At 35.2% G+C, this 25,220-nt stretch overlaps 3 protein-coding genes across 6 annotated transcripts in view; 2 read left to right on the plus strand and 1 right to left on the minus strand.

The window, feature by feature from the left end:
- The window catches only part of RXFP1 (relaxin family peptide receptor 1), a 40,448-nt gene extending 39,238 nt beyond the window's left edge, over positions 1 to 1,210 (plus strand). For all 3 annotated transcript variants that reach the window (XM_069493236.1, XM_069493237.1, XM_069493235.1), the window contains one exon: positions 909 to 1,210. In XM_069493236.1, coding sequence (XP_069349337.1) covers positions 909 to 1,210 — 302 coding nt within the window. The remainder of the gene's footprint in view (positions 1 to 908) is intronic.
- A 6,559-nt stretch (positions 1,211 to 7,769) lies between these two features.
- On the minus strand, positions 7,770 to 9,992 carry C18H4orf46 (chromosome 18 C4orf46 homolog). Its single transcript, XM_069493652.1, has 2 exons — positions 9,585 to 9,992; positions 7,770 to 8,012 (listed from the first exon to the last, which is right to left on the minus strand). Exons 1-2 carry the CDS (start codon positions 9,768 to 9,770, stop codon positions 7,857 to 7,859), a joined length of 342 nt encoding a protein of 113 aa, XP_069349753.1. The 5' UTR covers positions 9,771 to 9,992; the 3' UTR covers positions 7,770 to 7,856.
- A 217-nt stretch (positions 9,993 to 10,209) lies between these two features.
- Positions 10,210 to 25,220, plus strand: part of ETFDH (electron transfer flavoprotein dehydrogenase) — a 31,122-nt gene continuing 16,111 nt past the window's right edge. The window contains exons 1-5 of one of the 2 annotated variants that reach the window (XM_069493650.1): positions 10,210 to 10,438; positions 17,527 to 17,658; positions 19,252 to 19,481; positions 20,753 to 20,834; positions 21,264 to 21,382. In XM_069493650.1, coding sequence (XP_069349751.1) covers positions 10,405 to 10,438; positions 17,527 to 17,658; positions 19,252 to 19,481; positions 20,753 to 20,834; positions 21,264 to 21,382 — 597 coding nt within the window. In that variant the 5' untranslated portion in view covers positions 10,210 to 10,404. The remainder of the gene's footprint in view (positions 10,439 to 17,526; positions 17,659 to 19,251; positions 19,482 to 20,752; positions 20,835 to 21,263; positions 21,383 to 25,220) is intronic. The other variant, XM_069493651.1, reaches the window with a different exon arrangement.

A 25,220-nucleotide genomic window follows, 5' to 3' on the forward strand; every position in this document is an offset into this window, starting at 1 on the left:
GCTGCTGTGGAAATCAATATGGCGGTTCCTCAAAAAATTAGACATAGAATTACCATACAATTTGACAATCCACCTTCTGGAAAAATAGCCAAAAGAATTGAAAGCAGAGCCTCAAGCAGATATTTGTACTCTTACATTAATAGCAGCATTATTGACAATGTCCAAAAGGTAGAAGTGACACAAGTGTCCATAGATGGATAAATGCATAAACAAAATACGTTATATACACACAATGAATAATATTATTCAGCCTTATAAAGGAAGGAAATTCTGACAAATGCTACAATATAGGTGAGCCTTGAAAATACAATTCTAAGTTAAATAAGCCAGACTTAAAAACATCCTGTTAATTTTATATGTAGTGCAGTATATAGTCACATCTTCAAAATTTATATATACATAATTTTAGTTTTGATTTATCCCATGGATGATGGTGATAGTATCTTACATTTTATGAATAAAAAAAAGAGGAATGATAGCATCATTTAAATTATAACAAAAATTTGAGTATTGGGTAGTTGCATATATACTAGGATGATTTTTAATTAAAACATTTGAAAAACTATAATTTAAATACTTAACAATATGATTTTTCCTAAAATGCAATCATAACAATGTATAATCACTTTATGGAAATATTTCTACCTAATGGAATACTCTTGTTGATGTATTCAAGAAAAACTCATTAGCAAAGAACCCTGTTCTTTTGCAGCACCAGCACTCCACACACACTGGCACTCTGGAAAAACATCCTAGAAACACATATAGACTTGGTATTGAATTATGTGACATAAAAGGGAAAAAATTATGACTCAAAAGGGGGTTGGGGTGGAAAAAACAAGGAAAGTAGCTTTCTTTACCTTGTAAATATCTATAAACACTAAAACTATTTCCTTTTTGTCTTCCAGGTACCATAACCTCTTGGGTAGTGATTTTTATTCTTCCTATCAACAGTGCTTTGAACCCAATTCTCTATACTCTGACCACAAGACCATTCAAAGAAATGATCCACCAGCTTTGGTATAACTACAGACAAAGAAGATCTATTGACAGCAAAGGAAGTCAGAAAACATATACTCCATCATTCATCTGGGTAGAAATGTGGCCACTACAGGAGATGTCACCTGAGTTAATGAAGCCGGCTGTTTTCACAGATCCTTGTGAAATGTCACTAATTTCTCAATCAACTAGACTTAATTCGTATTCATAACTGATTCTGAAACCTATTTCTTCACAAAGTATATACTGTGGGGTACTTTAAGAGAGATTTACTGGTATGAAATGAATACCACAATATCAATAATTTATAATAATGGCTAAGATAAATTAGCTTATAAGGAAATGGGGAAAAATAAAAGTTACTAATGCTCATATAAAAGGAAGTAATTATATTGATAAAATGTATATATTAGTACATATTTTGCATAGGAATTAAGAGAAGTCTACTTCAGAGAGATTCATTCATTCTTCTAACATGTGTTTATAGAATACCCACTCTGCACATAGCACAGTGGTAAATTCCTGGAAGTAGACAGTACAGAACCTTTTTAATTGGTAGATTGTGTTTAATTACAAAAGACTATACAAAATCCATCTGCAGATCCTATTTTAAAGTAGAGCTTTGTCTGTCATGCATATTAGCAAACATAAGAATCATAGGCACTTTTAAATACAGGCTTAAGAAAATGTCTGATTGCTTGCAAAATACAGATATTCTGTTTTAAGAATCCATCTTATCTCTCTTTAAGTCTCCATACACTTGAGAGCCAATATAACATTTACGACTATGAAAAAAAGATGCTTTGCTATAAACTCAAAAATAATATTTCTTTGCCACCTCCTGCTCAACTTTCTTTTTGCTTTAAATGAGCATCCTCATTTGGGATTGGAATAGGAGAGTAGGAGTATGGCAAAGAAGTGAATCAGAAAAGCCAGAATGAGGAAAAACATTTTGATGAATGAAACAGAATTGAGAATCAAAAAATAAATTCTCATGTATTCAGTTAATTGTTTTTCAACAAGGGTGCCAAGACAACCAAATGAATGAAGAACAGCCTTTTCAACAAAAGATGCTGGGACAATTGGACATTCACATGCAAAAGAATAAAGTTGGACTCCTACTTCATGCCATATACAAAAATTAAAATGAGTTAACCCAAGGATAAAAGCTAAAACTGTAAAACTCTTAGAAGAAAATATAGGGGTAAATCTTCAAGACCTAGGATTTGGCAATGGAGTCTTGGATATGACGACAAAAGCATGAGGAACAAAAGAAAAAGAAAATAGATAAATTAGACTTCAACTAAATTAAAAACATTTGTGCATCAAAGGACATTATCAAGAAAGTGAGAAAGTCAACCTAGAAAAATGGAAGAAAATATTTGCAGATCATATATTGGAGAAATGCTTAATATCCAAAATATATAAAAAAAACTCTTATGACCCAACAACAAAATAATAAAAAAATGGGCAAAGGACTTGAATTGACATTTCTCCAGAGAAGATATACAAATAGCCTATAAGCACATGAAAAGATGCTTAACATCACTAATTATTGGAGAAATGCAAATTAAAACCACAATGAGATAACACTTCATACCTACTAGGAAAGCTATTATTAAAAAAAAAAAATCAGAAAATAACATGTGTTGGAGAGAAGATGTAGAAATTGAAGCCCTTGAACATTGCTTATGGGAATTTAAAAGGGTTCAGCTGCTGTAAAAATGTTCAGCAGTTTCTCAAAAGATTAAAAATAGAATTACCATATGACCCAGCAATTTCTCTCCTAGATACAAACCCAAAAGAATTGAAAACAAGACAGATACTTGTATGCAAATTTTTATTGCAGCATTATTCACAGTGGCCAAAAGATGAAAACAATTCAAGTGCCCATCAATTGATGAATGGTTAAACAAGTGTGGTATATACACATACAATGAAATATCATTCAGCATTAAAAGGAATGAAGTTCTGATAATGCTACAACATGAAGAAGGTAATATAAGCCAGATATAAAAGGACAAATACTGTATGATTCCACTTACATGGAATATCTAGAATAAGCAAATTCATAGAAACAGAAAGTAAATCAAGAGATTATTAGGGAGTAAAGAGTTGAAAGGGTGAAGGCTACGAAGTACCGGGATCTTCCTGGGCTAAAGAAAAATGTTCTAAAATTGTTTGTGTTGGTGGATAAACAACTTTATGATTATACTAAAAGCCATTGAATTGTACACTTTAGATGAGTGAATTTTATGGTTTGTCAAATATCTCAATAAACAAGTTAAATGGAAAAAGAAAGAAGAGCTAGAATGCACTGACTCAGGAAGGAAAGGTTTGTGTGTATATGTTTCACTCTGAGGAGAAAATAGTTGGCATCAAGAGATGGCTTTACCTTCTGTTGGCACAGCCAGTACATGAGATAGTAACTTTTTAGCTAGTTGTCCTTCTCTGGTCTATTGGTATTTTTTCCTTTCATAAGTTGAAAACTTTAAACAGGAAAAAAATGTTTTAAACACGAGAAATGTTTGTAACATGAAAATACTGGAATCAAAAACATAATGCATTTATTGAGTATATAATTATATAGACTTATTTCTAAAATTAATTACCTGAAATTTAATTCTATTAAAAACATGATTGTTTTGGGTTCTTTCTGTTCTTACTTGGAATGATCCCAATAAGTTTTCTATATGAAGAATGTGGTATATTTTCAATAAAACTCAGAATAGAAAATTATAGTTCTTATAATATTCAATAATATAACTACTTATATTTTTATTACAATAAATAGGATGCAAAAAATTTTAAAATACCTACAAAAAAATAAACAATAAAAAACTTATAAAAATGGAAACATTTTAAATTCTTTTATAATAGTTATTTTAGAGCTATTTATTATTTAGAAGTCTTATTACTAATATTAAGTAATGAAATAGGAAAATATTCTTCTCAAAAAGAATATCTAAAAAAGAATAAAAGCAATAATTATGAAAATGGGACAGAGAAAATTTAATCCTACAAAAATCATGTTTCTAACCTGTTAAAGGGTCTTGGAAATGCAGTAAATTTACAAAATATACATCTGAAACTTCCTTAGCATTTAAAATATTTTAAATGATTTTCTAGAGGCCATTTGGCTTCTTGTCTGCTCAATCCACTCACTCTTCCACCCTTCCACCTCTTCAAATAGAGTAACTTCTATTTAATTTAATTTGATGAGTAATTACCAGCGTAGTATATAACACATACTAGTTCCTACTGGCTTCCATAGAAAGCACTAAACTAACCGAGATTTGTGTCAAGGTTTTTTCTCTTTTAGAAATATAACTTTGGTCTACAATTCATGGACCATGCTCTAGGTCAAAGCAATCCTCTAAATCAAGCAAGACAAAGTTCTCCTAAAATTTAAACTATATATCAGGAAAATCTTAACTTTCATTTTTTACCATTTTTAGTTTAAGAACTACCAATTCATCATGCTAATATATAATCTCTCCCAAGTAATGACTGGCCAAATCAAAGCAATTTAGACATGGATAAAGTTGAAGGCAAAGAACAAAGGTGCAGTCATGTGTTTTACTTGACATACTAAGTAGTAAGTGAATTGATACTTGAATGAGATGGACTGGACCCACTCTAGGTAAGAGATCTCAAAAAACCACAAATTTGATTTTTACTAAGTTTCTCCCCTTTTCAAGAAAATTTTTCACTAGAAGCCTCATTCACTCTCGTTTTAAGCCTTTTTTGTATTTACAGAGTATGGCAATCTCATCTACTTCTATGGCTTGATGCTACCCCATACACATAAATCCATCCATTCCTCTTCATCCCAATTCCCAATACCTTAGTTTGGGTCAACATCATGTCTCATTGGGATATTTACAATAGTCTTCCAACAAGTCTGTGTACCTCCAGTTCTAATGTGTTCAGGTGATCTTTATCGGTTCTTAGACTTTTTTTAAAAAAACATAATTTCAGGGGGAAAAAATTGAATGTTATACAGTTACTAGCACTCATATTCTATTTTGGGATGGTGTATTACTCTGGGTTGTCCATAGAAATATATATATATATACACACACACACACACGCGCGCACATATATATATAAAGAGATTATAAGGAATTGTCTGATGTTATTATGGAGGCTGACAAGTATAAAAATCTGCAGAGCTGATGTCCCAGTTTGAGTCCAAAGGCTGGCAGGCTTACTCTAGGACCAGGAAAAGCCAATGTCCCAGTTCAAAATCTATCAGACAGGAAAAGCTTATGTTCAAAGCCAGAATTTCCCCTGGCTTAGGGGAGGGTCAGGCTTTTGTTCTATTCAGGCCTTTAACTGATAAGATGAGGATGACCTGAATTATAGAAGGCAAACTGCTTTATTCAGTGTACTGATTTAAACATTAATCTCATCCAAATACATCCTTACTGAAAAATCCAGAATAATGTTTGAACAAATATCTGGGCACCTGTGGCCCAGTCAAGTTGACACATAAAATTAACCATCACAGATGAGGAGAGTAAATAAATTCAGAAACTTAAATATTAATAAGTCTAAAAGCTAGGTGGCTAGGTATGATATAGTATACCGATTTTGGTGTCAGAGACTTACAGGCAAATTATTTTATCTCAGTTTTCTATTCTGTAAACAGTAATAATAATACCACTTTTCTCAAAGAGATGATTTTCATGGTTACGTGAAATGTTTATAAAGCTCCTAACAGAGTGCCTGGCACATATTTTGTACTCAGAATTTTTTAAACCAAACACATTATTTTTAATGTTAAAATTTTCAGGGAAATATTTCTCCTTAACTCTCATAAATTCATCACTGGGACAGACCTCTGTAACAAAAAACAGATTAACAAGAGAAAAACAAGCAAGTTTATTAACACATACAGTGCACATCATGTAAAAAATACAAAGACAAACCAGACTACAGAAAATAATTGAAACATTCATAACAGATCATTAGTATTCAAAATATGTAACATCTACAGACTGACAAGGAAAAGATAAAATAGAAAAATGAGCAAGAAATGGCCTCAGAAATAACACAGTGCATTTCCTCAACATCCTGGTTGTTACACAAGTCAGAACCATACAGGGGCATGAAGACCAGGAGGCAGGACATCACTGGCACCATCTGGAGGCTGGCTACTACATACATAAGACATATTTTGTAGTGCTTTGAATACATATGTATTAAAAATATAAAACACAAACTAGAATATCCACCTCTAGGATAACAATTACCTCTAGGGAGAGAAGGGATAGGATCAAAGAGATAAGAAAGCAGGCTTCAAATGTATCTAACATTTACATTCATATATACATATCTGAAGAAAATACAGCCAAATGTTAATATTTATTAAATCTGCATGGCAGGAATACCTGGGTGTTTGTTAAATCATTCACCTTTCCCATATATTTAAAATATGTCAATAAAAAGTTTTAAGATAATGAACACAAAGAAATGGAAATAAGATTTGTTTTTAATAAGAGTTTATTTTTGCACATTTTAAAAACTGCAATGTCAGGATATATGAAAAATATTTTTCTAATACTGAAATATGCATCTCTTTGGTATGGAAATCACACTAAAAAATTAATCAAGAACTATGATCTAATATGCTAAACAAAACTATTCTTTGCCCATCCATCTGTCCCCTTTCATAGCCCCATTATACAGGGGCTTTAGAATATAGTTCTGTACATATCTCCATATTTACAAAAAACTAAGATGTCATATCAAAGAAGATCAAAAGTTATATACAGTAGAGAATTAGTTGGCTTAACTGTTGACACATGACACAAACCACTAAAAAAGCAACATAAGATACAGAACAAAATAAAACATTGTCATAAGGTCAAATAATATAAAAACAATCACATCATTTAAATTTGATACATTGGAAACACAAACTTCCTTAGAATTACTATATAAACAACTTGCAAAACTCCAAAAGTAACAGCAAAGAGCCATACATTTGATAAGGCACTTTAAAGACAGCAATCAAAGATATAAAAATATCAAATACAAAAAACTATAAAAGCAGTTAACCACAGAAATAAATAGGGAAAAAATATGCATTCTTTCTAGACAGTCTTTCATTTTCTGAAGTCTTTTTCAAAAAAATCATAGAAGGACAAAAAATTTTTATCATGTATTTTCAAAAACTATCATCAAAATTCAAATCCCCATAAAAAAAGAGAACATTTTCCTTCAAGTCAATGAAGTTCTAATTTATACATTTTTTTTTAGAGAAATAATTATAGTCTTCATGCTAAATATAGGAAAAAAACATAGCTTTTAATTATGTTTGTCAACTCCTTTATTCAACAAACATTCAGTGAGTGTTGTGTGACACTTTTTTAGGTGCTGGAGTTATAGAAGTAAATAAAAAACAATTACTGTCTCTAGAAAACATAGCCTAATAGAGTCGGATCTATGATTGGCGACCTTAAAGTTACCTTCCTTGGGTCCATAAGATAAAGCTCAACTTCAAATTCTGCCATTCTTAGCATCTTGTTGGACAACAAATAATGGCCTACCTAGTTTGCTACTGATAGCACTGTGGCACTATTAATATTAACCATTTACTGATAAAATTACCTTTCATAAAGGATTCTATGAAAGTTTAGAGAAAAGACAGTATTTAAGGATAAACAAGTACTGGCCAGCATCAAAAACAACATCAGTATTCTATTTTCACAAAAGTCAAGAAAAATTTCATTCTGAGTATATAAAACTGCCGAAAAGGGATCATCCTATACATGTGGTAATGTGCAACTATCAGATATGAGGAAGTATGAGTTATTACAGTCATTATTTAAACAACTAAGCATGTCAAATCAGTTGTCAGGTTTCAAAGAATCATAGCCTTCTTTCAAGAGGTCCCGCCATGTTTTAAGGAAACGTGCATTTTCCATACATTTGAAGGCAAGCTCTTCCACTTGAGCTGATACAGTAGATGTGGCTTCAAGAAGTTTGGTTAATGAAAATGCTGCCTGAAATTAAAGAAAATAAAATGTCACACAAGTTTATTTTTAAAATTCTCATCTCATTTTATAAATAGTCTATAAATAGCTTAAAGCCTTGAATCTAATGCCCAAGTTAAAGTAACACATTTTCAAATTAAAACACTGGCTCTTTCAAGGAATCTAAGAAATTCTTTGATATAAAGTAAACTTTGAGGAAATATGTCTGCTAGAAAAATATCCATTATCTATGAGACATGACCAGTCAGTATTTTTGTTTTTTTGAAAATATATTGGAGTCTCACTGAACTCAAGAAGATGATTTGGACTTCTTGACAGTACATACCAGAAGTATCTGAAGGACTTTATCATAACCAGCTCTTACTGATATGTGGGTAACATGGCCATAGTTCCACTATCTTTACCTGCCAACACTTTAGACAATGAAAATGTATAGCTCAAAGAACAGATACTCTGAGCTCTATCAAATAATATCAACAAAATCACACACAAATGCAGAAAATATCCAGCTCTTGATAGAAAATTCACTTTTTTAATCACATGTTTTCTTCACCTATGATATACAATAACGTTGTTCCTAGGTAACACATCAGCACTTCATTTCTACATATTTACTTGTAACCAGTCCTGTTCTGCAAAAATAAAAGCTGGATCAGCACCTTTAGTCGTCTTTAAAAAAAAAAAACCAAATACTTGTCGAGCAATGAGATAATCGAGTTCATTCCCCGGTTTTCAGTCTGCAAAGAAAGGTCTATTCCACAAAGCTCTGCCGAGAAAGGTTACACCCTACATACCTCATTCCACTTGACCCACTCAAGAATCCATAAATACAGAAACTGTGACTGTCCCCCCTCATCCCTACCCCTGCCTCCAGTGGTGTGTGAGTTAGGGCTAGGGAGGGCGGGGGGTGCTAGTTTCCAGGAATTCGAGATTTAACACAAACCATCCAGATTAATTATGCATTCTAGCAATCACAGAGAGGAGTTCTGCACCAAACCGTTAACGAGGCCAATCAACATGACTAACTCCTCCAAGCTGGGTCCAGTGCGAAGCAAGCCTGAGGCAGACAATAGCAAATAGCATTATCAGCTGGCTCTGGGCAGGTGGCCAACTAGAACAGCAGGCTCTAAGTCCCACGTAAAGAAATCGCAGCCTGATCCTAAGCACCAACAGGCAGCGAGGCAAACCCATGTAGTTAAAACCGTTCTCCAATAGGAAAGGAGCGGGCAGAGAGAACACCAACCAAGCGGCGCAAAACTGTGTGGTTTCGGGTTACCGGGGATGATTGAAACCAGAAGGCAAGACCCCAAAAAAGAAAAGTAAAAAAAAAAAAAAAACCACCAGTGCGTAGTGGAGGAATAACCCCTTAATGCCTCAGTACTAAATCTATACTCAGAATCCTCGGGTGGGGTGGCACTTTAGCGGCTGGCATTCTTCCCCATCCAGCCCACGTCCTCAGGAGGCAGGAGAAGGGTCAGTCACGGGGCCGGGTGGGCGGACTCCCCGCACCTCCAGGGCCCTGCAGCTGTCTGTCTTCCGAGAAGCGCCGAGCCGGGACCTGTCGGGCGACAAGACACTCACGTCACCGATCTGCAGCTCCACTTCTTCCAGCGGGTCCACCGTCCGGCCGCTGCTCCTGCTCGGAACTCGCCAGCCCAAACTCACTGGGACGCCCGGCGAAGATGCTGAAGAAGTGTCTGAAGATGAAGGAGAAGACGGAGGCGGCGGGGGCGGCGAGGAAACCTGCAATTCCTCAGGGTCAGCCATGGGGACCAACTGGGACAGCGGAATGCCACCAGAGCAGCCGAACCGATACCAACAGTCTTTTCAACCGCTCGCGCCCAAAGCCCAGAGGCCCCGCCTCCTGCGGCCCGAAATCCCGCCCCGTCTCCTAGTGGGTCTCAGCCCAGGACCATAAAGATTTTTCATTTTGGGGGACAGCCAATCAGATGTCAGTCATTTCAGCCGGGCTCGGAGGGCGCTTGCGCAGAAGACTACAACTCCCAGGATGCCGTACGCGCCGCTCCGCCTTCCACTGCCTTTCACTGCGCGTACGTTGTGCTACTGGATTCGTGGGCTCCTGCCGCCGCCCTCCCGCCTCCTCACCTCGCGTGGGCGCGCCGGGACGTGGAGTCTCTTTTCCCTTTTGTGTTTGGTACATGACCCGGAAGCCTCTGCTGGCCGACCGCGTCATGCATGGCGCCGGCGCAGAGGAAGAAGGAGGCGGGAACGCTGTGAAGCTAGAGAGGTCGGCTGAGCGGTGAGGCGAACTGCAGTGGAGGGGTTCTTGCTTCCCTGCCGGTGATGGCGCCCCCCGCGGTCTAGAGGTCCAGCGCCCGCGGCGAGCAGCAGACAGTCCTCCTTCCGTTGTGTCCGACCAAGAGTCCTGGTAACTTTGAACATGTTGGTGCCGCTAGCCAAGCTGTCCTGCCCGGGTAAGAGGCAACTTCGGGTTGGTTTAAGTGGAGGAAAGTGGAGGAGTTAGGGCGAAACGGACAGGGTCACACTTGGAGACCGTAGGCACCTCTCCCCTCCCGAGTCTCATCTGCTTTCTCATGCTGAAGTAAGGCAAAGGTCACGCTCTCTGCGCCTGTTGGTGGACCCTGGCTTCCCCCTGCTGGGGTTGCCCCAATTGGAAGAATTAACATGTAGGCTAAAGGTCATGGGCGGAGAAAACTTGTCAACAAGCACCCTTCAACCTCCATGGACTCCTGAACTGATTATTCCCAAATCCCTCATCCCAAAACTCAGGTGTTACCTGTCGCCTTGATGGAAATGGAAAAAACTAGTATTTGCAGTTTTTCTCCTTCTCTTGACTTTCGTCTTTGCAGTCATCCTAGTCCAGTAGTAAAGAATTTGAAGTCTGATTAACATTCACTGCCTAAATCACCAGATTATATATAGAGCCAGGGATTTTTCTACTTTGCCTAAAATTAACTCTAGGGGCTTTATCGTGTGATGGGTATTCCTTGCACCATCGGGATGACTGATGGAGTGGATGATATTTTGAAAGTTTTCCTTAAAAACAACAAAAAAATATTTAAGTCAAACAGAAAACTTTACTAAAGGATCTTGAATTCTGTCATAACTGGCTTAATTTTTTAAATCTTGAGTCTAAGTTTTGGTTATAGAATCTTTACGCAGTATAATACACATTGCAAATTCAAGGATGTTCTTATGTAAATGTCATGAAAGTAGAATTTTTTAAACTTGGCCCTCATTTTGTTTATATTTTCTGTTACCCACGTGTCCAGTACTACACCTAATGTATAGATACGCTTTATGTTTTTTGGAACATCAAAGTAGTTAGATGCTATCTGCTCTACAGCCTAATTTAGATGCAGTCAGGCTTGGCCCCAGTGCTAACCAAATTCCATCACTGTTTCTGTTTTCTTTGGATGTGAATTCTTTGCTTTTCATAGCTTAATATTATGTTAGGATTACTAGCAACAAAGAGGTTGGACACAAATGTGACTTTGGTATGGTGATGTTATGAGTTCAATGGACTTTGTGCCCTCATTTCCCTACCAAGGTGCCTAAATGTTCAAATCTCTAAAGTGAGATATCAGATTTGTTTTCAGAAAAGGGGTAAAGGTTGTGACTTTTTTTTTTATTCCCTGTAGGAAATCAGACTACACAGTTACAAATATTCTCAAGAAAATCAGTAGCCATACAAGCAGTACATAACAAGAATTACAGTTTGTCATATTCCAATCATCAGTCTTCAGAAGTAAATGATAACTTCAATACACTGAACTACAATGCATTGGAAAAGTAAATATTCTTTTAAATATTGATAATAGTATATTTGAACTCTGGAACTGAGTTCTCCTATAATATATTAACTTAGTTTATGTACATTTTTTTCAAAATTTAGGATAGGTAAATAGTAATCTAAGGCCTAAAAAATATTCCTAATACTACAGTTTTTAATATGTGTTTGCAAGTAGGGAAAATTAGTTTCTTTGCTACTTTTTTAGAGATTATGAAAAACAGATTTTTAGTGTTTAAAAGAGTTCAGCCACTCCAAATCTCTTCCTCTCCTGCATCTATCATAATCTTTAATGATTGTGTGGTGCCAGGTTTTTACTTTAAAAAAAAAAAACAACATTTTATTGGAAAGAATAAAGCATCAAATAATATTAATTGTGCAATTGAATGCTAAAGAATAAGAATAATTAGCCTATGCCAGGCTGATTTTATTAAAACATGATCTCTCCATTTAATCAGAAAGAAAGAAAATTTGATTTTACTACAGTGAGCTTCTGTGACTTCAGAGATAATTTCAAATCAAATGATAGTCTTAGAGCTTTACAGAATATTTGAAAGAATTGAGACCGAATTTGGCTAAGAATCATCTGAATTGCTATTTACCTGCTGTAAATGGAGATTGTAGCTACCCCACATATCTCATAAAGTTATGAAGAATAGGATATGCTTAAAATAAACAATTCTTAACTGTTCAATATGTTCATGAAAATGTAAATTGTGTTATATAGTCCAAATCCATGTGAAATTCTTTGTTGATTTTTACTATTTGTTGTAGTCCATTTTTGGAAATTTGTTCATTTGCAGACAAATGCTTCATAATAAACAATTTAAAAGTTAGAAAAAGGCCTGATTATTATTGCTCTATACCAGAAGTTAAACCAGAGACAGGTTGCTAAGTGACTGTTGAAATTTTAACTAGGAAGGTTAACAAATACGTATTGATGACTTGCTTTGTGTAAAACATGTAGTAGATCCTTAATTATAATGCCTACAAGACAAAGATTGACCATAAACTTTAGAGCTGAGAGGGTGAGAAGAGTTAAATAACTTGCTGAAGGTTTCATTGCTATTAATAAATTCAAACACAAAGTAAACAGACTTTAAAGGCTGTGCACCTAACCACACCTTTCCATAATGCCTTTTTTTGGTTTTGTTTTAAATTAATAAGCTTTTTTTGGAGTAGTTTTAGGTTTAAAGAAAAATTCAGCAGGAAGTACATAGTTTGCATATATTAATAGCTTCCTGCCCCCTGCCCTTTCCCTATTATTAACATTTTGCTTCTTATATTTGTTACAGTTGATGAGGCAATATTGATACATTACTATTAACTAAAGTACTTAATAGTTTACATTAGGGTTCACTCTTTGTATTGTACATTCTATAGGTTTTGACAAATGTATAATTACTTGTATCCACCATTAATTGCAGATCATACAGAATAGTTTCATTGCTTTAAAAATCCCCTGTGCTCCATCTATTCATTCCTTCCTCCTTTCCTCCAAATCTCTAGCAACCACTAATCTTTTCACTGGCTCTTCTGCCTTTTCCAGAATGCCATGTAGTTGGAATCATATAGTATGTAGCCTTTTCAGACAGGCTTCTTTAACTTAGCTGTATGCATTGAAATTTCCTACATGTCTTTTTGTGGCTTGATAGTGCATTTCTTTTTAGCACTGAATAGTATTCTGTTGTATGGATGCACCACAGTTTATCCATTCACCTATTGTAGGACGTCTTGGTTGTTTCCAAGTATTGATGATTATGCATAAAGTTGCTATAAACATTCATGTGCGTTTTTTTGTGTGGACGTACATTTTTAACTCATTCGGGTAAATACCAAGGAGTGCAATTGCTGGGTCATATGATAAGAATATGTTTAGTTTTGTAAGAAACTGCCAAACTGCCAGAGTGCTTATAAATGGCTGCACCATTTTGTTTTCTCTCTAGCAATAAGAGTTTCTGTTGCTCCACATCCACAACCAGCATTTGATGTTCTGAGTTTTTGGCATTGTTGCTATTCTAATAGGTGTGTAGTGTAACTTGTTTTAATTTGGAGTTCCCTAATGACATAAGATAGTGGGGGTTTTTTCATAGGCATATTTTCTATCTGTATATCTTCTTTGGTGAGGTGTCTGTTCATATCTTTTGACCATGTTCTTGATTGCTTGTTTTCATGTTACTGAGTTTTAAGAGTTTTTAGTATATTTTGGAGACCAGTCCTTTATCAGATATGTCTTTTACAAATATTTTCTCCTAGTTTGGCTTGTCTTTTCATTCTCTCATGTTGGCCTTTTAATTCCTCTGATTTAGAACTCTGCGTTGCCTTTTCGCAGAGGATACTCTGAAAAGCATTAATCTTTTTTAGTTCCTTGTGTCAGTCATAAATGAGTACCCTAATGAAGGAGAATATGAAGAGGACTATCTAATATTTAGTCAACAAATATTTGTACCTACCATATAAGCTAACACTAGGATTTAGCATACAACAGGGAAAAAGATACGTTAGGAGCATGCTTTCTACTGGGGAATACAAACAGCTAAATGAGACATTTGTATTAATACCTTTTTTTGGTCATATAAATGTTTTAGATTTTTAGTCAAATGATTTCTTAGATTTTTATGATATTAATACTTAGAAAAACCTTTCAAAATCCTAGATTCCCATGTTTTCCATGTAATATTTTTGTGGGTGTGAATGTAAATATTCTTTTTTTAAATAATAGCTTTATTGAGATATGTCACATACCATACAATTTGTGCTTTTTAAAATGTACGATTCAGTGGTTTTTAGTATATTCACAGGGTTGTGTTACCATCACTACAATCTGTTTTAGAATATTTTTATCATCTCAAAAAGAAACCCCATGCACATTAACAGTCACTCCCAGCCTTAGGCAAAAACTAATCTACTTTCTGTCTCTATAGATTATTCTGGTGATATTTCATATACATGCAATCATATAATATGTCATCTTTTTGTGATTGACTTCTTTCATACAACGTATTGTTTTCAAAGTTCATTCATGTTATAGCATGTATCAGTACTTAATTTCTTTTTATTGCTGAATAGTATGCCATTCTATGGATATATCATTTTTTGTTTATCCATTCACTGATGGACATTTAAGTTGTTTCCACTTTTTGGCTGTTATGAATACTGCAACTGTGAACATTCTTATACAAGATTTTATGTGAAAATATGTTTTTATCTATCTTAGGGATAGACCTAGGAATGGGTAATGTGAAAAACTCTATGTTTAACCTTTTGAGGAAAACTGCCAGACTGTTTTCCAGAGAGACTGCATCGTTTGGGGTTGCCACCAGCAGCATATAAGGATTCCAATTTTTCCACATCCTCATCAACACTTGTAGTCATCCTAGTAGATGTAAAGTAATATCTCATTGTGGTTTTGATTTGCATGTGCCTGATGAATAATGATGTTAAGCATCTTTTTATGTGCTTATTGGCCATTTGTATGTCTTCTTTGCAGAAATGTCCATTGAGATCCTTTGCTTGCTTTTTAATTGGGTTACTTGTCTTTTTATTGTTAGAGATAAGAGTTTGTGATATATTCTAGATGCAAATTCGTTACTGGATAAATGATTTTCAAATATATTCTCCCATACCATGGGCTATCTTCACTTTCTTCGTGATATCCTTTGAAGCACAAAAAGTGTAACTATAATTTTGATGTAGTGCGGTTTAACCATTTTTTCTTTTGTTGCATGTGCTTTTGATTGTCATATCAAAGAATCCATTGCTTGACTCAAAGTCAGAAAGATTTATATCCATGTTTTTTTCTAACAATTTTGTAGTTTTAGCTCTTATATTTAAGTCTTTCATCCTTTTGAGTTAACTTTTGTGTCACCATAATTTTTTTTTAACTTTTTATCTTGAAATGATTTTAGACTTACAGATGAGTTGCCAAGGTAGTACATGGCATTCCCATATACCCTTTGCCAAGCTTAATATCTTACATAACCATAGTATAATTATCAAAAGTAAGAAGTTAACATTGATGAAATATTATTAATTAAACTACAGACATTATTCATGTTTTCTTTTTCTGTTCCTGCATCCAATGCAGAGCACCATATTGCTTTTGTTTGTCATATCTCCTTAGTCTCCTTCAATGTGACAGTTCATCTTTTCTTGTCCCTCATGACCTTTATACTTTTGATGTGTACTAGTCAGGCATTTTGTGGACTGTGCCTCAGTCTGAATTTGTCTACTGATTTCTCATGATTAGACTGAGGTTAAAGATTTGGGGAAGCCGGGATAAAGATTTGATTCATGTCTGTATTCCTATAAAAAAAAAATTTTAATTAAAAAAAGAATTGGGGGATCTGTACCACAGAGGTGAAGAACTATTCTCATCATATCATATCAAGGGGTCAATATGTCTTACTGCTGGTAATGTTAAATTTAATCACTTAGTTAAAGTGGTGTCTGCTGTATTACTGTAAAGTTAATATTTTTTTCTTTCCATACTCTACTTGTCCAAAGCTAGTCAGTAAGTCCAGCCCACTCTCAAAGAGAGGAGGATCAAAGAATTTGTGGCTATCTCACCATAATCTTTTATATTTTGACTTGCTCTGTTTACACCTTTGATCAAATGGAATCCATTTTGACAAAAGGAGCAAGGTATACTTTTTTCCAAATTGCTTTTCTAGCTGTCTCTGCACCATTTAATGAGTAACCATCTCTTCTTCCTGATTTGAAAAGGCATCTTTATCATATACCAAATCCCTATGTGCATTCTATTTCTGAAATCTTTATTCTGTTCCTTTTATTATTCTATCCCTCCTCCTATAACAGATTTCTAATTATTATAGCTTCAAATATAAGTTTTTATATCTTTCAGGACTGGTTTTATGGGGGGATTCTCTGTTCTTTTTTTTTATAATAGGAAGGATTGTCAAGGAGAACAGAGACAGAGAAGGGAGTCAGAAATTGAAGATGCAGGAGGCAGGCAGGATATCAGATGGAGAAATGTCCCTAAGAAGATGAGAAAGATAAGTCTCATCATCCAGGTAGAAGAATTAACCTCAGTGGAAAGAAAAGATATCTCTTCTGTTATAAGCTGAAGGAATGAACACAGTATGGGCACAAACACAGATTACGTTGGAGGTTGTTACCAAAAAATTGAGGGAGTTCACATCATTACTTCTATCTTTGTGATGTTTGATACAAGTGTATCTGCGCTGGGTAAGAGAAAGAGGAGGTAGAGTTGAAGGTTTGAGGACAACAGAGAAGGTTTAATGAACTTTTTACAGATGAATCTTTGCACACCTCTATTTATTTCCATAAAATACTATTTGCTGACTCAAAAATATATACATTTTTAAGGATCTCAGAAGATACTACTGTATGAGTAAATCAACTTACTTAAAAAAGAAGCTTACCATAAAACCCAGTTTGCCCTTAAACGTAGTCATTAATACTCTCCCCTGTTACTCTCAATAGTATCCAGTGTGGATGACTAGTCATATGATCATCTTATCATAGGTTAAGCTTTACATGAGCTAAAATTGAATAAATTTGTTTATTAGATAGTTTTAAAATATTTAAGATTTGAAAACATTGCTTTATGAGGAAAAGCTAACTGAATAATTGTTCATCTAGGAAACAGTATAGTTTGTTTCAGTTTATATCCCTCATTGAGTATAATCATTCCAATTTATGTTTTTTCAGTCTACTCCTAGGGAAAACTAAATGAAAAAAAAGATAATGTTCATAATTTTTCTGCAGCTTATCAGTGCTTTCATGCCTTAAAAATTAAGAAAAATTATCTATGTGCTACAAGATGGTCTTCAACTTCTGTACCTCGAATTACTACTCACTATACTATTTATCCCCGGGACAAGGACAAACGATGGGAAGGTAAGTAATTTGTGTAAAACTTTTGAGAGACTTTTCTAGATACTTTGTGTCATTTTGTGGAGGAGGATATTATATTATTGATGATAGTTTAAAAGCATTAAATAATATTTTATGGCTTTACAAATATATGTTGCTACATTCATGTACCACATACATTTCAGTCAGTGACAGACAGCATATATGACAGTGGTCCCATACATTGTAATGGAGCTGAAAAATTCCTGTCGCCTAGTGACATCTTCCAGAACATAATTTTCAGAATGTCATAGCGCTATGCATTACTCACATGTTTGTGGTGATGCTGGTGTAAACAAACAGGCTGCACTGACAATTGTGTAAAAGTATAGCACATACAATTATGTACAGTACATAATACTTGATAATAAACAACTGTGTTGCTAGTTTATGTATTTACTATATTATACTTTTTATCATTATTTTAGAGTGTACTCCTTTTCCTCATTAAAAAAAAAAGTTAACTATAAAACAGCCTCAGGCAAGTCCTTCAGGAGGTATTCCAGAAGAAGGCACTGTTATAATAGATAACTGCTCCTTGTGGATCTTCCAATGAGACCAGATGTGGAGGTTGAAGACAGTGATTACTGATGCTCCTGACCTTATTTAGGCCTGGGCTAATCTGTGTGTTTGTGTCTTAGTTTTTAACAAAAATGTTTAAAAAATTTAAATAGAAAAAGGTTATAGGATAAGGATATAAAGAAAGAAAATATTTTTGTACAGCTATACAATTTGTGTTTTAAGCTAAGTGTTTTTACAAAAGATTGAAAAAGCCAAAAGTAAAACATTTATAAAGTAAAAAAGTTACAGTAACCTAAGGTTAATTTATTATTGAAGAAAAAACATTTTTTTCATAAATCTAGTGTAACCTAAGTGTACAATGTTTATAAAGTCTACAGTAGTGTACAGTAATGTCCTAGGCCTTCACATTCACTCACCACTCAACTCACTGACTCACCCAGAGCAAGCTCTGTTCATGGTGCGTTCCCTATACAGGTGTACCTTTCTTTAAAAAACAAAAACTTTTATACTGTATTTTTACTGTACCTTTTCTATGTTCAGATATGTTAGTTACACAAATACTTACCATTGTATTACAGCTGCCTAGAGTATTCAGCACAGTAACATGGTGTACAGGTTTGTAGCCCAGAAGCAATAGGCTATACCATACAGCCTAGGTATATGGTAGGCTGTACCATCTAGGTTTGTGTAAATATACTCTCTAATGTCCGCAAAAGGGCAAAATCACCTAACAATGCATTTCTCAGAATGTATCCTTGTGATTGAACGAAGTGTGACTGTATTTGGATAAGCAGACATTTGCTAATTTTATAAGTCTCAAAGCCAAAAGTTGGTTTATGGAAGCTAGAATAAAATACACACTGGAACAGAACCTAAGAGAACATCAAACTAATACAATATATTACTACTTAGTATAATTATTGTTCAAAGCACAGGGGGAATTTCTATAAATAATGCTCTAAGCATAGTGAATATTTTTAAAGCAGCATGTGATTTACCATGTGATTATTGCATCATATTAGCCCTAGATTTTTACTTAACATTTTTTTTCCGCAGGAGTGAACATGGAAAGGTTTGCAGAAGAAGCAGATGTAGTAATTGTAGGTGCAGGCCCTGCAGGGCTCTCCGCAGCTGTTCGTCTAAAGCAGTTGGCTGCTGAACATGAAAAGGACATCCGTGTGTGTCTAGTGGAGAAAGCTGCTCAAATAGGAGCTCATACACTCTCAGGGGCTTGCCTTGATCCAAGTGCTTTTAAAGAACTCTTCCCAGACTGGAAGGAAAGCGGGGTATGAGAATTTGTTTTTTATATAAAGTCTAAACTGTATTCTTATCTCTATTTCCAAATTACTTGAAATAGGAAACCCTTTTCATGTAATTCTAAGGGAATAATTTTATTTTTTTAATTAAAAAGAACAAAGTAAAGATTGAATCATATCAGATAAAGATGTAATTTAAAATATTAACTCATTTTTATATAACATCTTCTACATGTTATATTTACGTACTGGATTTATGAGAAGACATTACTTGAGAAGACCTTTGAATATTTCTGCCAACTGAAATACAACAGTTTTTATTTTGAGAGTATTTTTTAACTTGTTCTGCAGGTCTTTGTATCATTGTTCTTAATATAAAATAAAATTTTCTGGGACAATGCACTATCTAAAGCCGAAGAGGACAATCTCATTTTCTAAAGAGATAAATTAATATGGCCTCCCATAACCTAAGCAGAAAAGCCACAGATATGTTAAGCAGAGGACTAAGTGCTGGTTTTATTGCTCTCAAATAAAATTCGTATTTTAAAAGTTGGTTAAAATTTTATACTCAGTTTTTTTGCTTGTAAGATGGGTTATACTATCCCTGTCCTACCTCCAGGGTTAGAATATTTATTGAATGTCTGAATATACTTGATAAAGTTCAAAAAATTATATAAATATCATCTATATTCTTTCCATCTATATTCTTTCCATATACATAGGTTGAATTCCAAAAATTTTATGCTCATCTTTCTAAAATATCAAGCTCCGTTAAACTAGAAATGCTTTAATTGTGCTTAATTAAAGTTCTCTTTTCAATATTATATCTGAAGTAGATATCATTGAATTATTATTGACATAATATCAATTGTTTTCAAAATGTTTTCAACTTGAAGCCCTTTATTGATTTGGCACCTTTATATATATATGTGTGTGTGTCTGGCAGGTCCAATCTGTTATATACATCTTAATTGTCTTTACCCAAAGGAAAAATAAAACTTCTCTTACATTTCAACAAGCAGGAAGTTGATGTTCACATTTCAAAGATATCTCCAAGGCCCCCAAGAAATTCCTAGGATGCAAAACTGGCAAGAGACTTATTTAGATTTTTAAAAGATTCCCATACATCTCAAAGAGACAGAAAGAATTTATAGTTACATGTTTTCTAAAAGAAATGTTGAAAGAAAAGTGAGGGGGAGTTCCCTTTCCCTTTTGTCATCAGAATAAATTTGAACGTTTCTTTATTTATATTTACCCTTACAAATATGAACTAAAAACTTTTTGTTTTCTTTTGTTTCTAGGCTCCACTTAACACTCCTGTAACAGAAGACAGATTTGGAATTTTAACAGAGAAATATAGGATTCCTGTGCCAATTCTTCCAGGTAAGGCCTTTAAATATTAATAGAACTGTAGAACTCCACAGCTGGAAGGAACTACATTTCATCTGGTGAAATCTCCTCCTTTTACAGATGAGAAAACTGAGGCCCAGATATTTGAAGGACTTACCCAAAGATATACAGCTAGCTGGTGGGAAAGCAGGACTAGAACCCCATTCTTTTGTCTTCCAGTCTAGAAGAATTGAGATAGCCTTGTAAGCCAACCAGGAATTTTTAATTTAGTGCTTTAATGTTGTTTTTAATTTAATAAATTAGAACTCTAGACCAAAATTGTAGAAAATTAGTTGAAATTATGACCATCAAGATAACATTTACACTTATGCAGAGTAGACATTGATTAGAATTTTTTAATTATTTATGTTTTTGAGATGTCTTATCAATAAAAAGATTCATAGATTAAGCATCTGTGTGTAGGTCTTCCAATGAATAATCACGGCAATTACATTGTGCGCTTGGGACATTTAGTAAGCTGGATGGGAGAGCAAGCAGAAGTGCTTGGTGTTGAAGTATACCCTGGTTATGCGGCTGCTGAGGTTTGTATAGTTTTGTTTTGTTTTAAGTATTTATAGGAAATCTCTTTTCCTTTTGAAAATAAATGAAGAATTGTACAGAGGTAAAGAAATAAATATTTTTAAAAAGCCATAGATTTTAGAATTATGAGATTAAAAGGAACCTTAATCCAAAGAGTATGTGAATTCCTTATATTGTACCCCCATCAAGGGATCAAACACCATAAGGGATGAAAAATTGTGGACTATTGATAATCTCTTCCTTATATTAGATAGAAATTACCTGGTATTTTATACTATACAGAACAAATCTTTGCCTTCTTCCAAGGACAACTTTCCAATTATGATTATGCTCTGCTCTCTCTTCTTCCCCGTCTTCACCCTGGAGATTTTTGTTACCAGTATAGGGGTGAAGAGGAATCTTACTCACTGTCCCCTGAAAGTTTGCTAAATATGAAATGGCAATAGACAGATTAACAGAAAAAGCATACGAATTTATTTAATATGTGCAAATGATTGTCCGATGACCTAAAGAGGTCCAGATTCTTATATACCCTTCTTCACAGGAGAAGGGGTAATGGGGTGTTTAGCAATTTTGAGGGATAGTACATGATTTTTAGGGGGAATGAGTGGACCTGGGAGACAGAAATTAATTTGTAAATGATTCTCTTTGAAATTTGAATGAGCCCAAGAGACAGACATGATCTTGTGAAAAAGTTTGTCCAGGTGTGGTTGCATTCTTCAGTCTTTTCTGCAGTTGATGATGAGATTTCAGGGAGGGGATGGAAGACAATTGTGTTTTGTTTGGCAGGCCCAGTCTTAAGGGTAGATAAGGAAGTATCAGAGAAAAGTCTCATCCTGTGCTTTGGGAGAGATGATTGAGAGACAGGAGGGAGGGGAAGGTCAGAGAGAGGCTGCTGCTTTAGTTCAGCATGTCAAATGGTGTCATATTCTGAGCCCCAACAGCAGAAAGGTGCGATACCATTTCTTACCCATCATAAGGGTCACGGCCAACATTCGTATAACAAAAGATAGGTTAACAAGAGAAAAGCATGACAAATTTATTTAATAGTTTTACATGACATGGAATCCTTCAGAAATGAAGAACCCAAATGTTAGATCTGGATCCAAGGAGACACACAAAGCCTCAGGTGTAGCAAAATGCTGTTTATTTGAGCATCTGGATGCAGAAGGGTGGAGGCCGAAAAGAATGTCCACATGAGAAAAGGGGAGAGCCTTGGGTTTTATAGAGGGTTTTTCCAGGGGGAGTGAGCAACTGGGCCAGAACAGCTGCTGTAATAAATTATTTTCAAAACAACCAGTTCCTGGGACCCCTGTGGGGAGGGATAAGCGTTGTCCTTATCAGGAGGGATAAGGAATTCAAGTTCCTCTCTTGCATTCTATTCCTTTATCTCCCTAGGGGTCTGTCACAGGCAAAGGTGCCTAATACACCCCTAGAAAGGGGATTGTGGTGGGTTTTATAGGAGGTTTGGAAGGAAGTTTGGGGAGGGTGAATTCTTTAAGCCTCATAGCAAAGACCTGGGGAAAATCGTCTATTTTTATGTTTAGACTCCGTAAGAACAGATAGCCGTGTAGAAATGTGATTGAAGCAAGGGGTATGATCTAATGGTAATAGACCGAGAGAGGTTTCCAGCAAAGTCTGTCCAGATTCTTCTTGGCCTCTCTGTTTAGCATTTCTTCCTCCCAGGTATGGAGCAGGACACCTCTGCAATGAGAGTCATCAGGGGAAAAGGGATAAGCAAGAGAGTAACCTTTCAAGGTTTTATGGCTGGCTTTGGTGGGGAAGAGTTTTGGTTTCAATAACCTGCCTCGGGGAAGACAAATTCTGGTTTCTATGACTTGTTTTGGCGGAGAAAGAGGAGTGGGAGACAGGAAGACAGAAGGTCAGAAAGACCTTGCTTCTGAAAAAGGCATACAGATTTATTGGTGTGCATGAGGGGAAAATTACAGAGTGATTACCCCACCACGCAGTGGGGTAAGATGGTTTATATACCCTTCTTCTTAGGGGAAGGGGAGATAGGGAAGTGTGGATGATTTTAGAGGGGTAGTAAATGATTTTTAGGGGAATTCAGTGGGCATGAAGAACATACCATGGCCTGGGACAGAGTCTCTTTGGCCTGTAGAGCACAGTGGTTTGTGACAAAAGTCTGTCCAGGTTTGTTACTAGACTTCAGTCTTTCTTCCTGCAATATGAGTTCAGTTAATGAAAACTCAGAGAAGGGACCAGAGGTAATTTTTTTCTTCTTTGGCAGGTCCATACTTCAGACAGATAAGGGAACTTCAGAGAACAACTTTGCCCTGTGCTTTGGGAGAGGCAGGGGATTAAGAGACAAAGGTGAGGGGGGAAGGTCAGAGAGTTGTTGAGGCTTCTTCCATTCAGCATGTCACAGTACCATATTTTGAAGTATTGGTTTCTGAGCTCCAATATCAGCATGCCAAGGTGCCATACTTTGGGGTATCATGTTCTGAGCCCCAACCCTAGACTAAATATTCTCAGTTCTTTCAGCCATGATGTTATATAACTTGAGTTCCTTCAATATTCTTGTTGGCCCACTTCTGAGTGCATTCTCTTTTTCCACTTTGTAAAGTAGTACCCAGAATGAATAAACTACTTCAAGCCTAGTGTATAACAGGCATCTTCTTATTACTATCTTCTTCTTTCTAGAAACTGTTCTTCCATTAGTACTCTTGAAGTAATCTTTTTTGGCAACCACATCACACTGTTGATTCTCATTGTATATTATTGGGGAAATTATTAAAAATAAAATCTCCTGTCAACCCAGAAAAATCCTTTCCTCAATTTATAAAAAAGAATGAAACTATTCTTTTTTATAAATTGAATTTTATAAACCATTGAATGAGCATTAAACCAAGACTGTGATGCATGTCACAGACCAAGACAGAAATCTTACCCTTTTAAACAGCCAGGCAGATACAATCTGTTACATACATGTTAATTGTCTTTACCCAAAGGAAAAATAAAACTTCTTGTATTTTTTTGACAAGCAGGAAGTTACCACTTACAGCCAAACACCTAGCCCAAACTCCCGCAGAGACAGGAAGACAGGGGGACATCCCCCTTGATGTTCACACTTCAAAGTGATGGCTCCAGAGCCCCCAAGAAAGATATTCCTGAAATGCAAAACTGGCAAGAGGTTTATTTAGCTTTTAAAAAGATTCCCATATATCTCAGAAAGACAGGGAAAGGATTTACAGTTTGCTAAAGGAAATGCTAAAAGGGATAGGGGGAAGTTCTCTTTTGTATTTGGCATTAGGGAAATTCAAATTTTTTTACATTTATTTTTACCTGTAGAGTATATAATAAGTCAAATAAAACACAAAGATCCCTGTATTATACTTGCTGCTATGAATTTCTGATTTCCCAGCCCATACATTTGCATTTGGTTGGTTGGACCCAAGTATGCGATTTTGCTTTTCTCCTTGATGAACATTATTGATTGGAATCAGTGTCAAAATCACAAGGAAGTGGTTTGTAGAATCCATGATTTTCCCTTTTTGAGTACACACACAAACACTTACAGCCTCTTGTACCTCTCTTGTTTTCCTCAGTTCCTTAATGTTCATCATCAATAGATTACTGATCTGTTTGCCAAGATTTTTGGGGGGTACTCTGAGCCAGACTTTAGTTCTAATCCATAGCTACATTCTGCTGATTTGTTTTCAGGATATCAAATAAAACCTTTATGTATATATTTTTCCATATCTTTTGCTGCTAATCTTTATTTTACCTCACCACTCCTGTGGTTTCTTATAATATGTTGTGTGATTTCAGTGTAGATTTTGTACTTTTCTATCCAAAGAGCATTTTCCTCCAGAGGAA

This window comes from Eulemur rufifrons, chromosome 18 (assembly GCF_041146395.1).
Source record: "Eulemur rufifrons isolate Redbay chromosome 18, OSU_ERuf_1, whole genome shotgun sequence".
Lineage (NCBI taxonomy): Eukaryota > Metazoa > Chordata > Mammalia > Primates > Lemuridae > Eulemur > Eulemur rufifrons.

What these genes read in the sequence shown, in the direction of transcription:
- C18H4orf46 (XM_069493652.1), bottom strand. Translation starts at nt 9,770, where the DNA reads ATGGCTGACCCTGAGGAATTGCAGGTTTCCTCGCCGCCCCCGCCGCCT. An exon ending in TGGAGCTGCAGATCGGTGAC is followed by an intron (nt 8,013 to 9,584) that starts GTGAGTGTCTTG and finishes CTTTAATTTCAG; the next exon opens with GCAGCATTTTCATTAACCAA.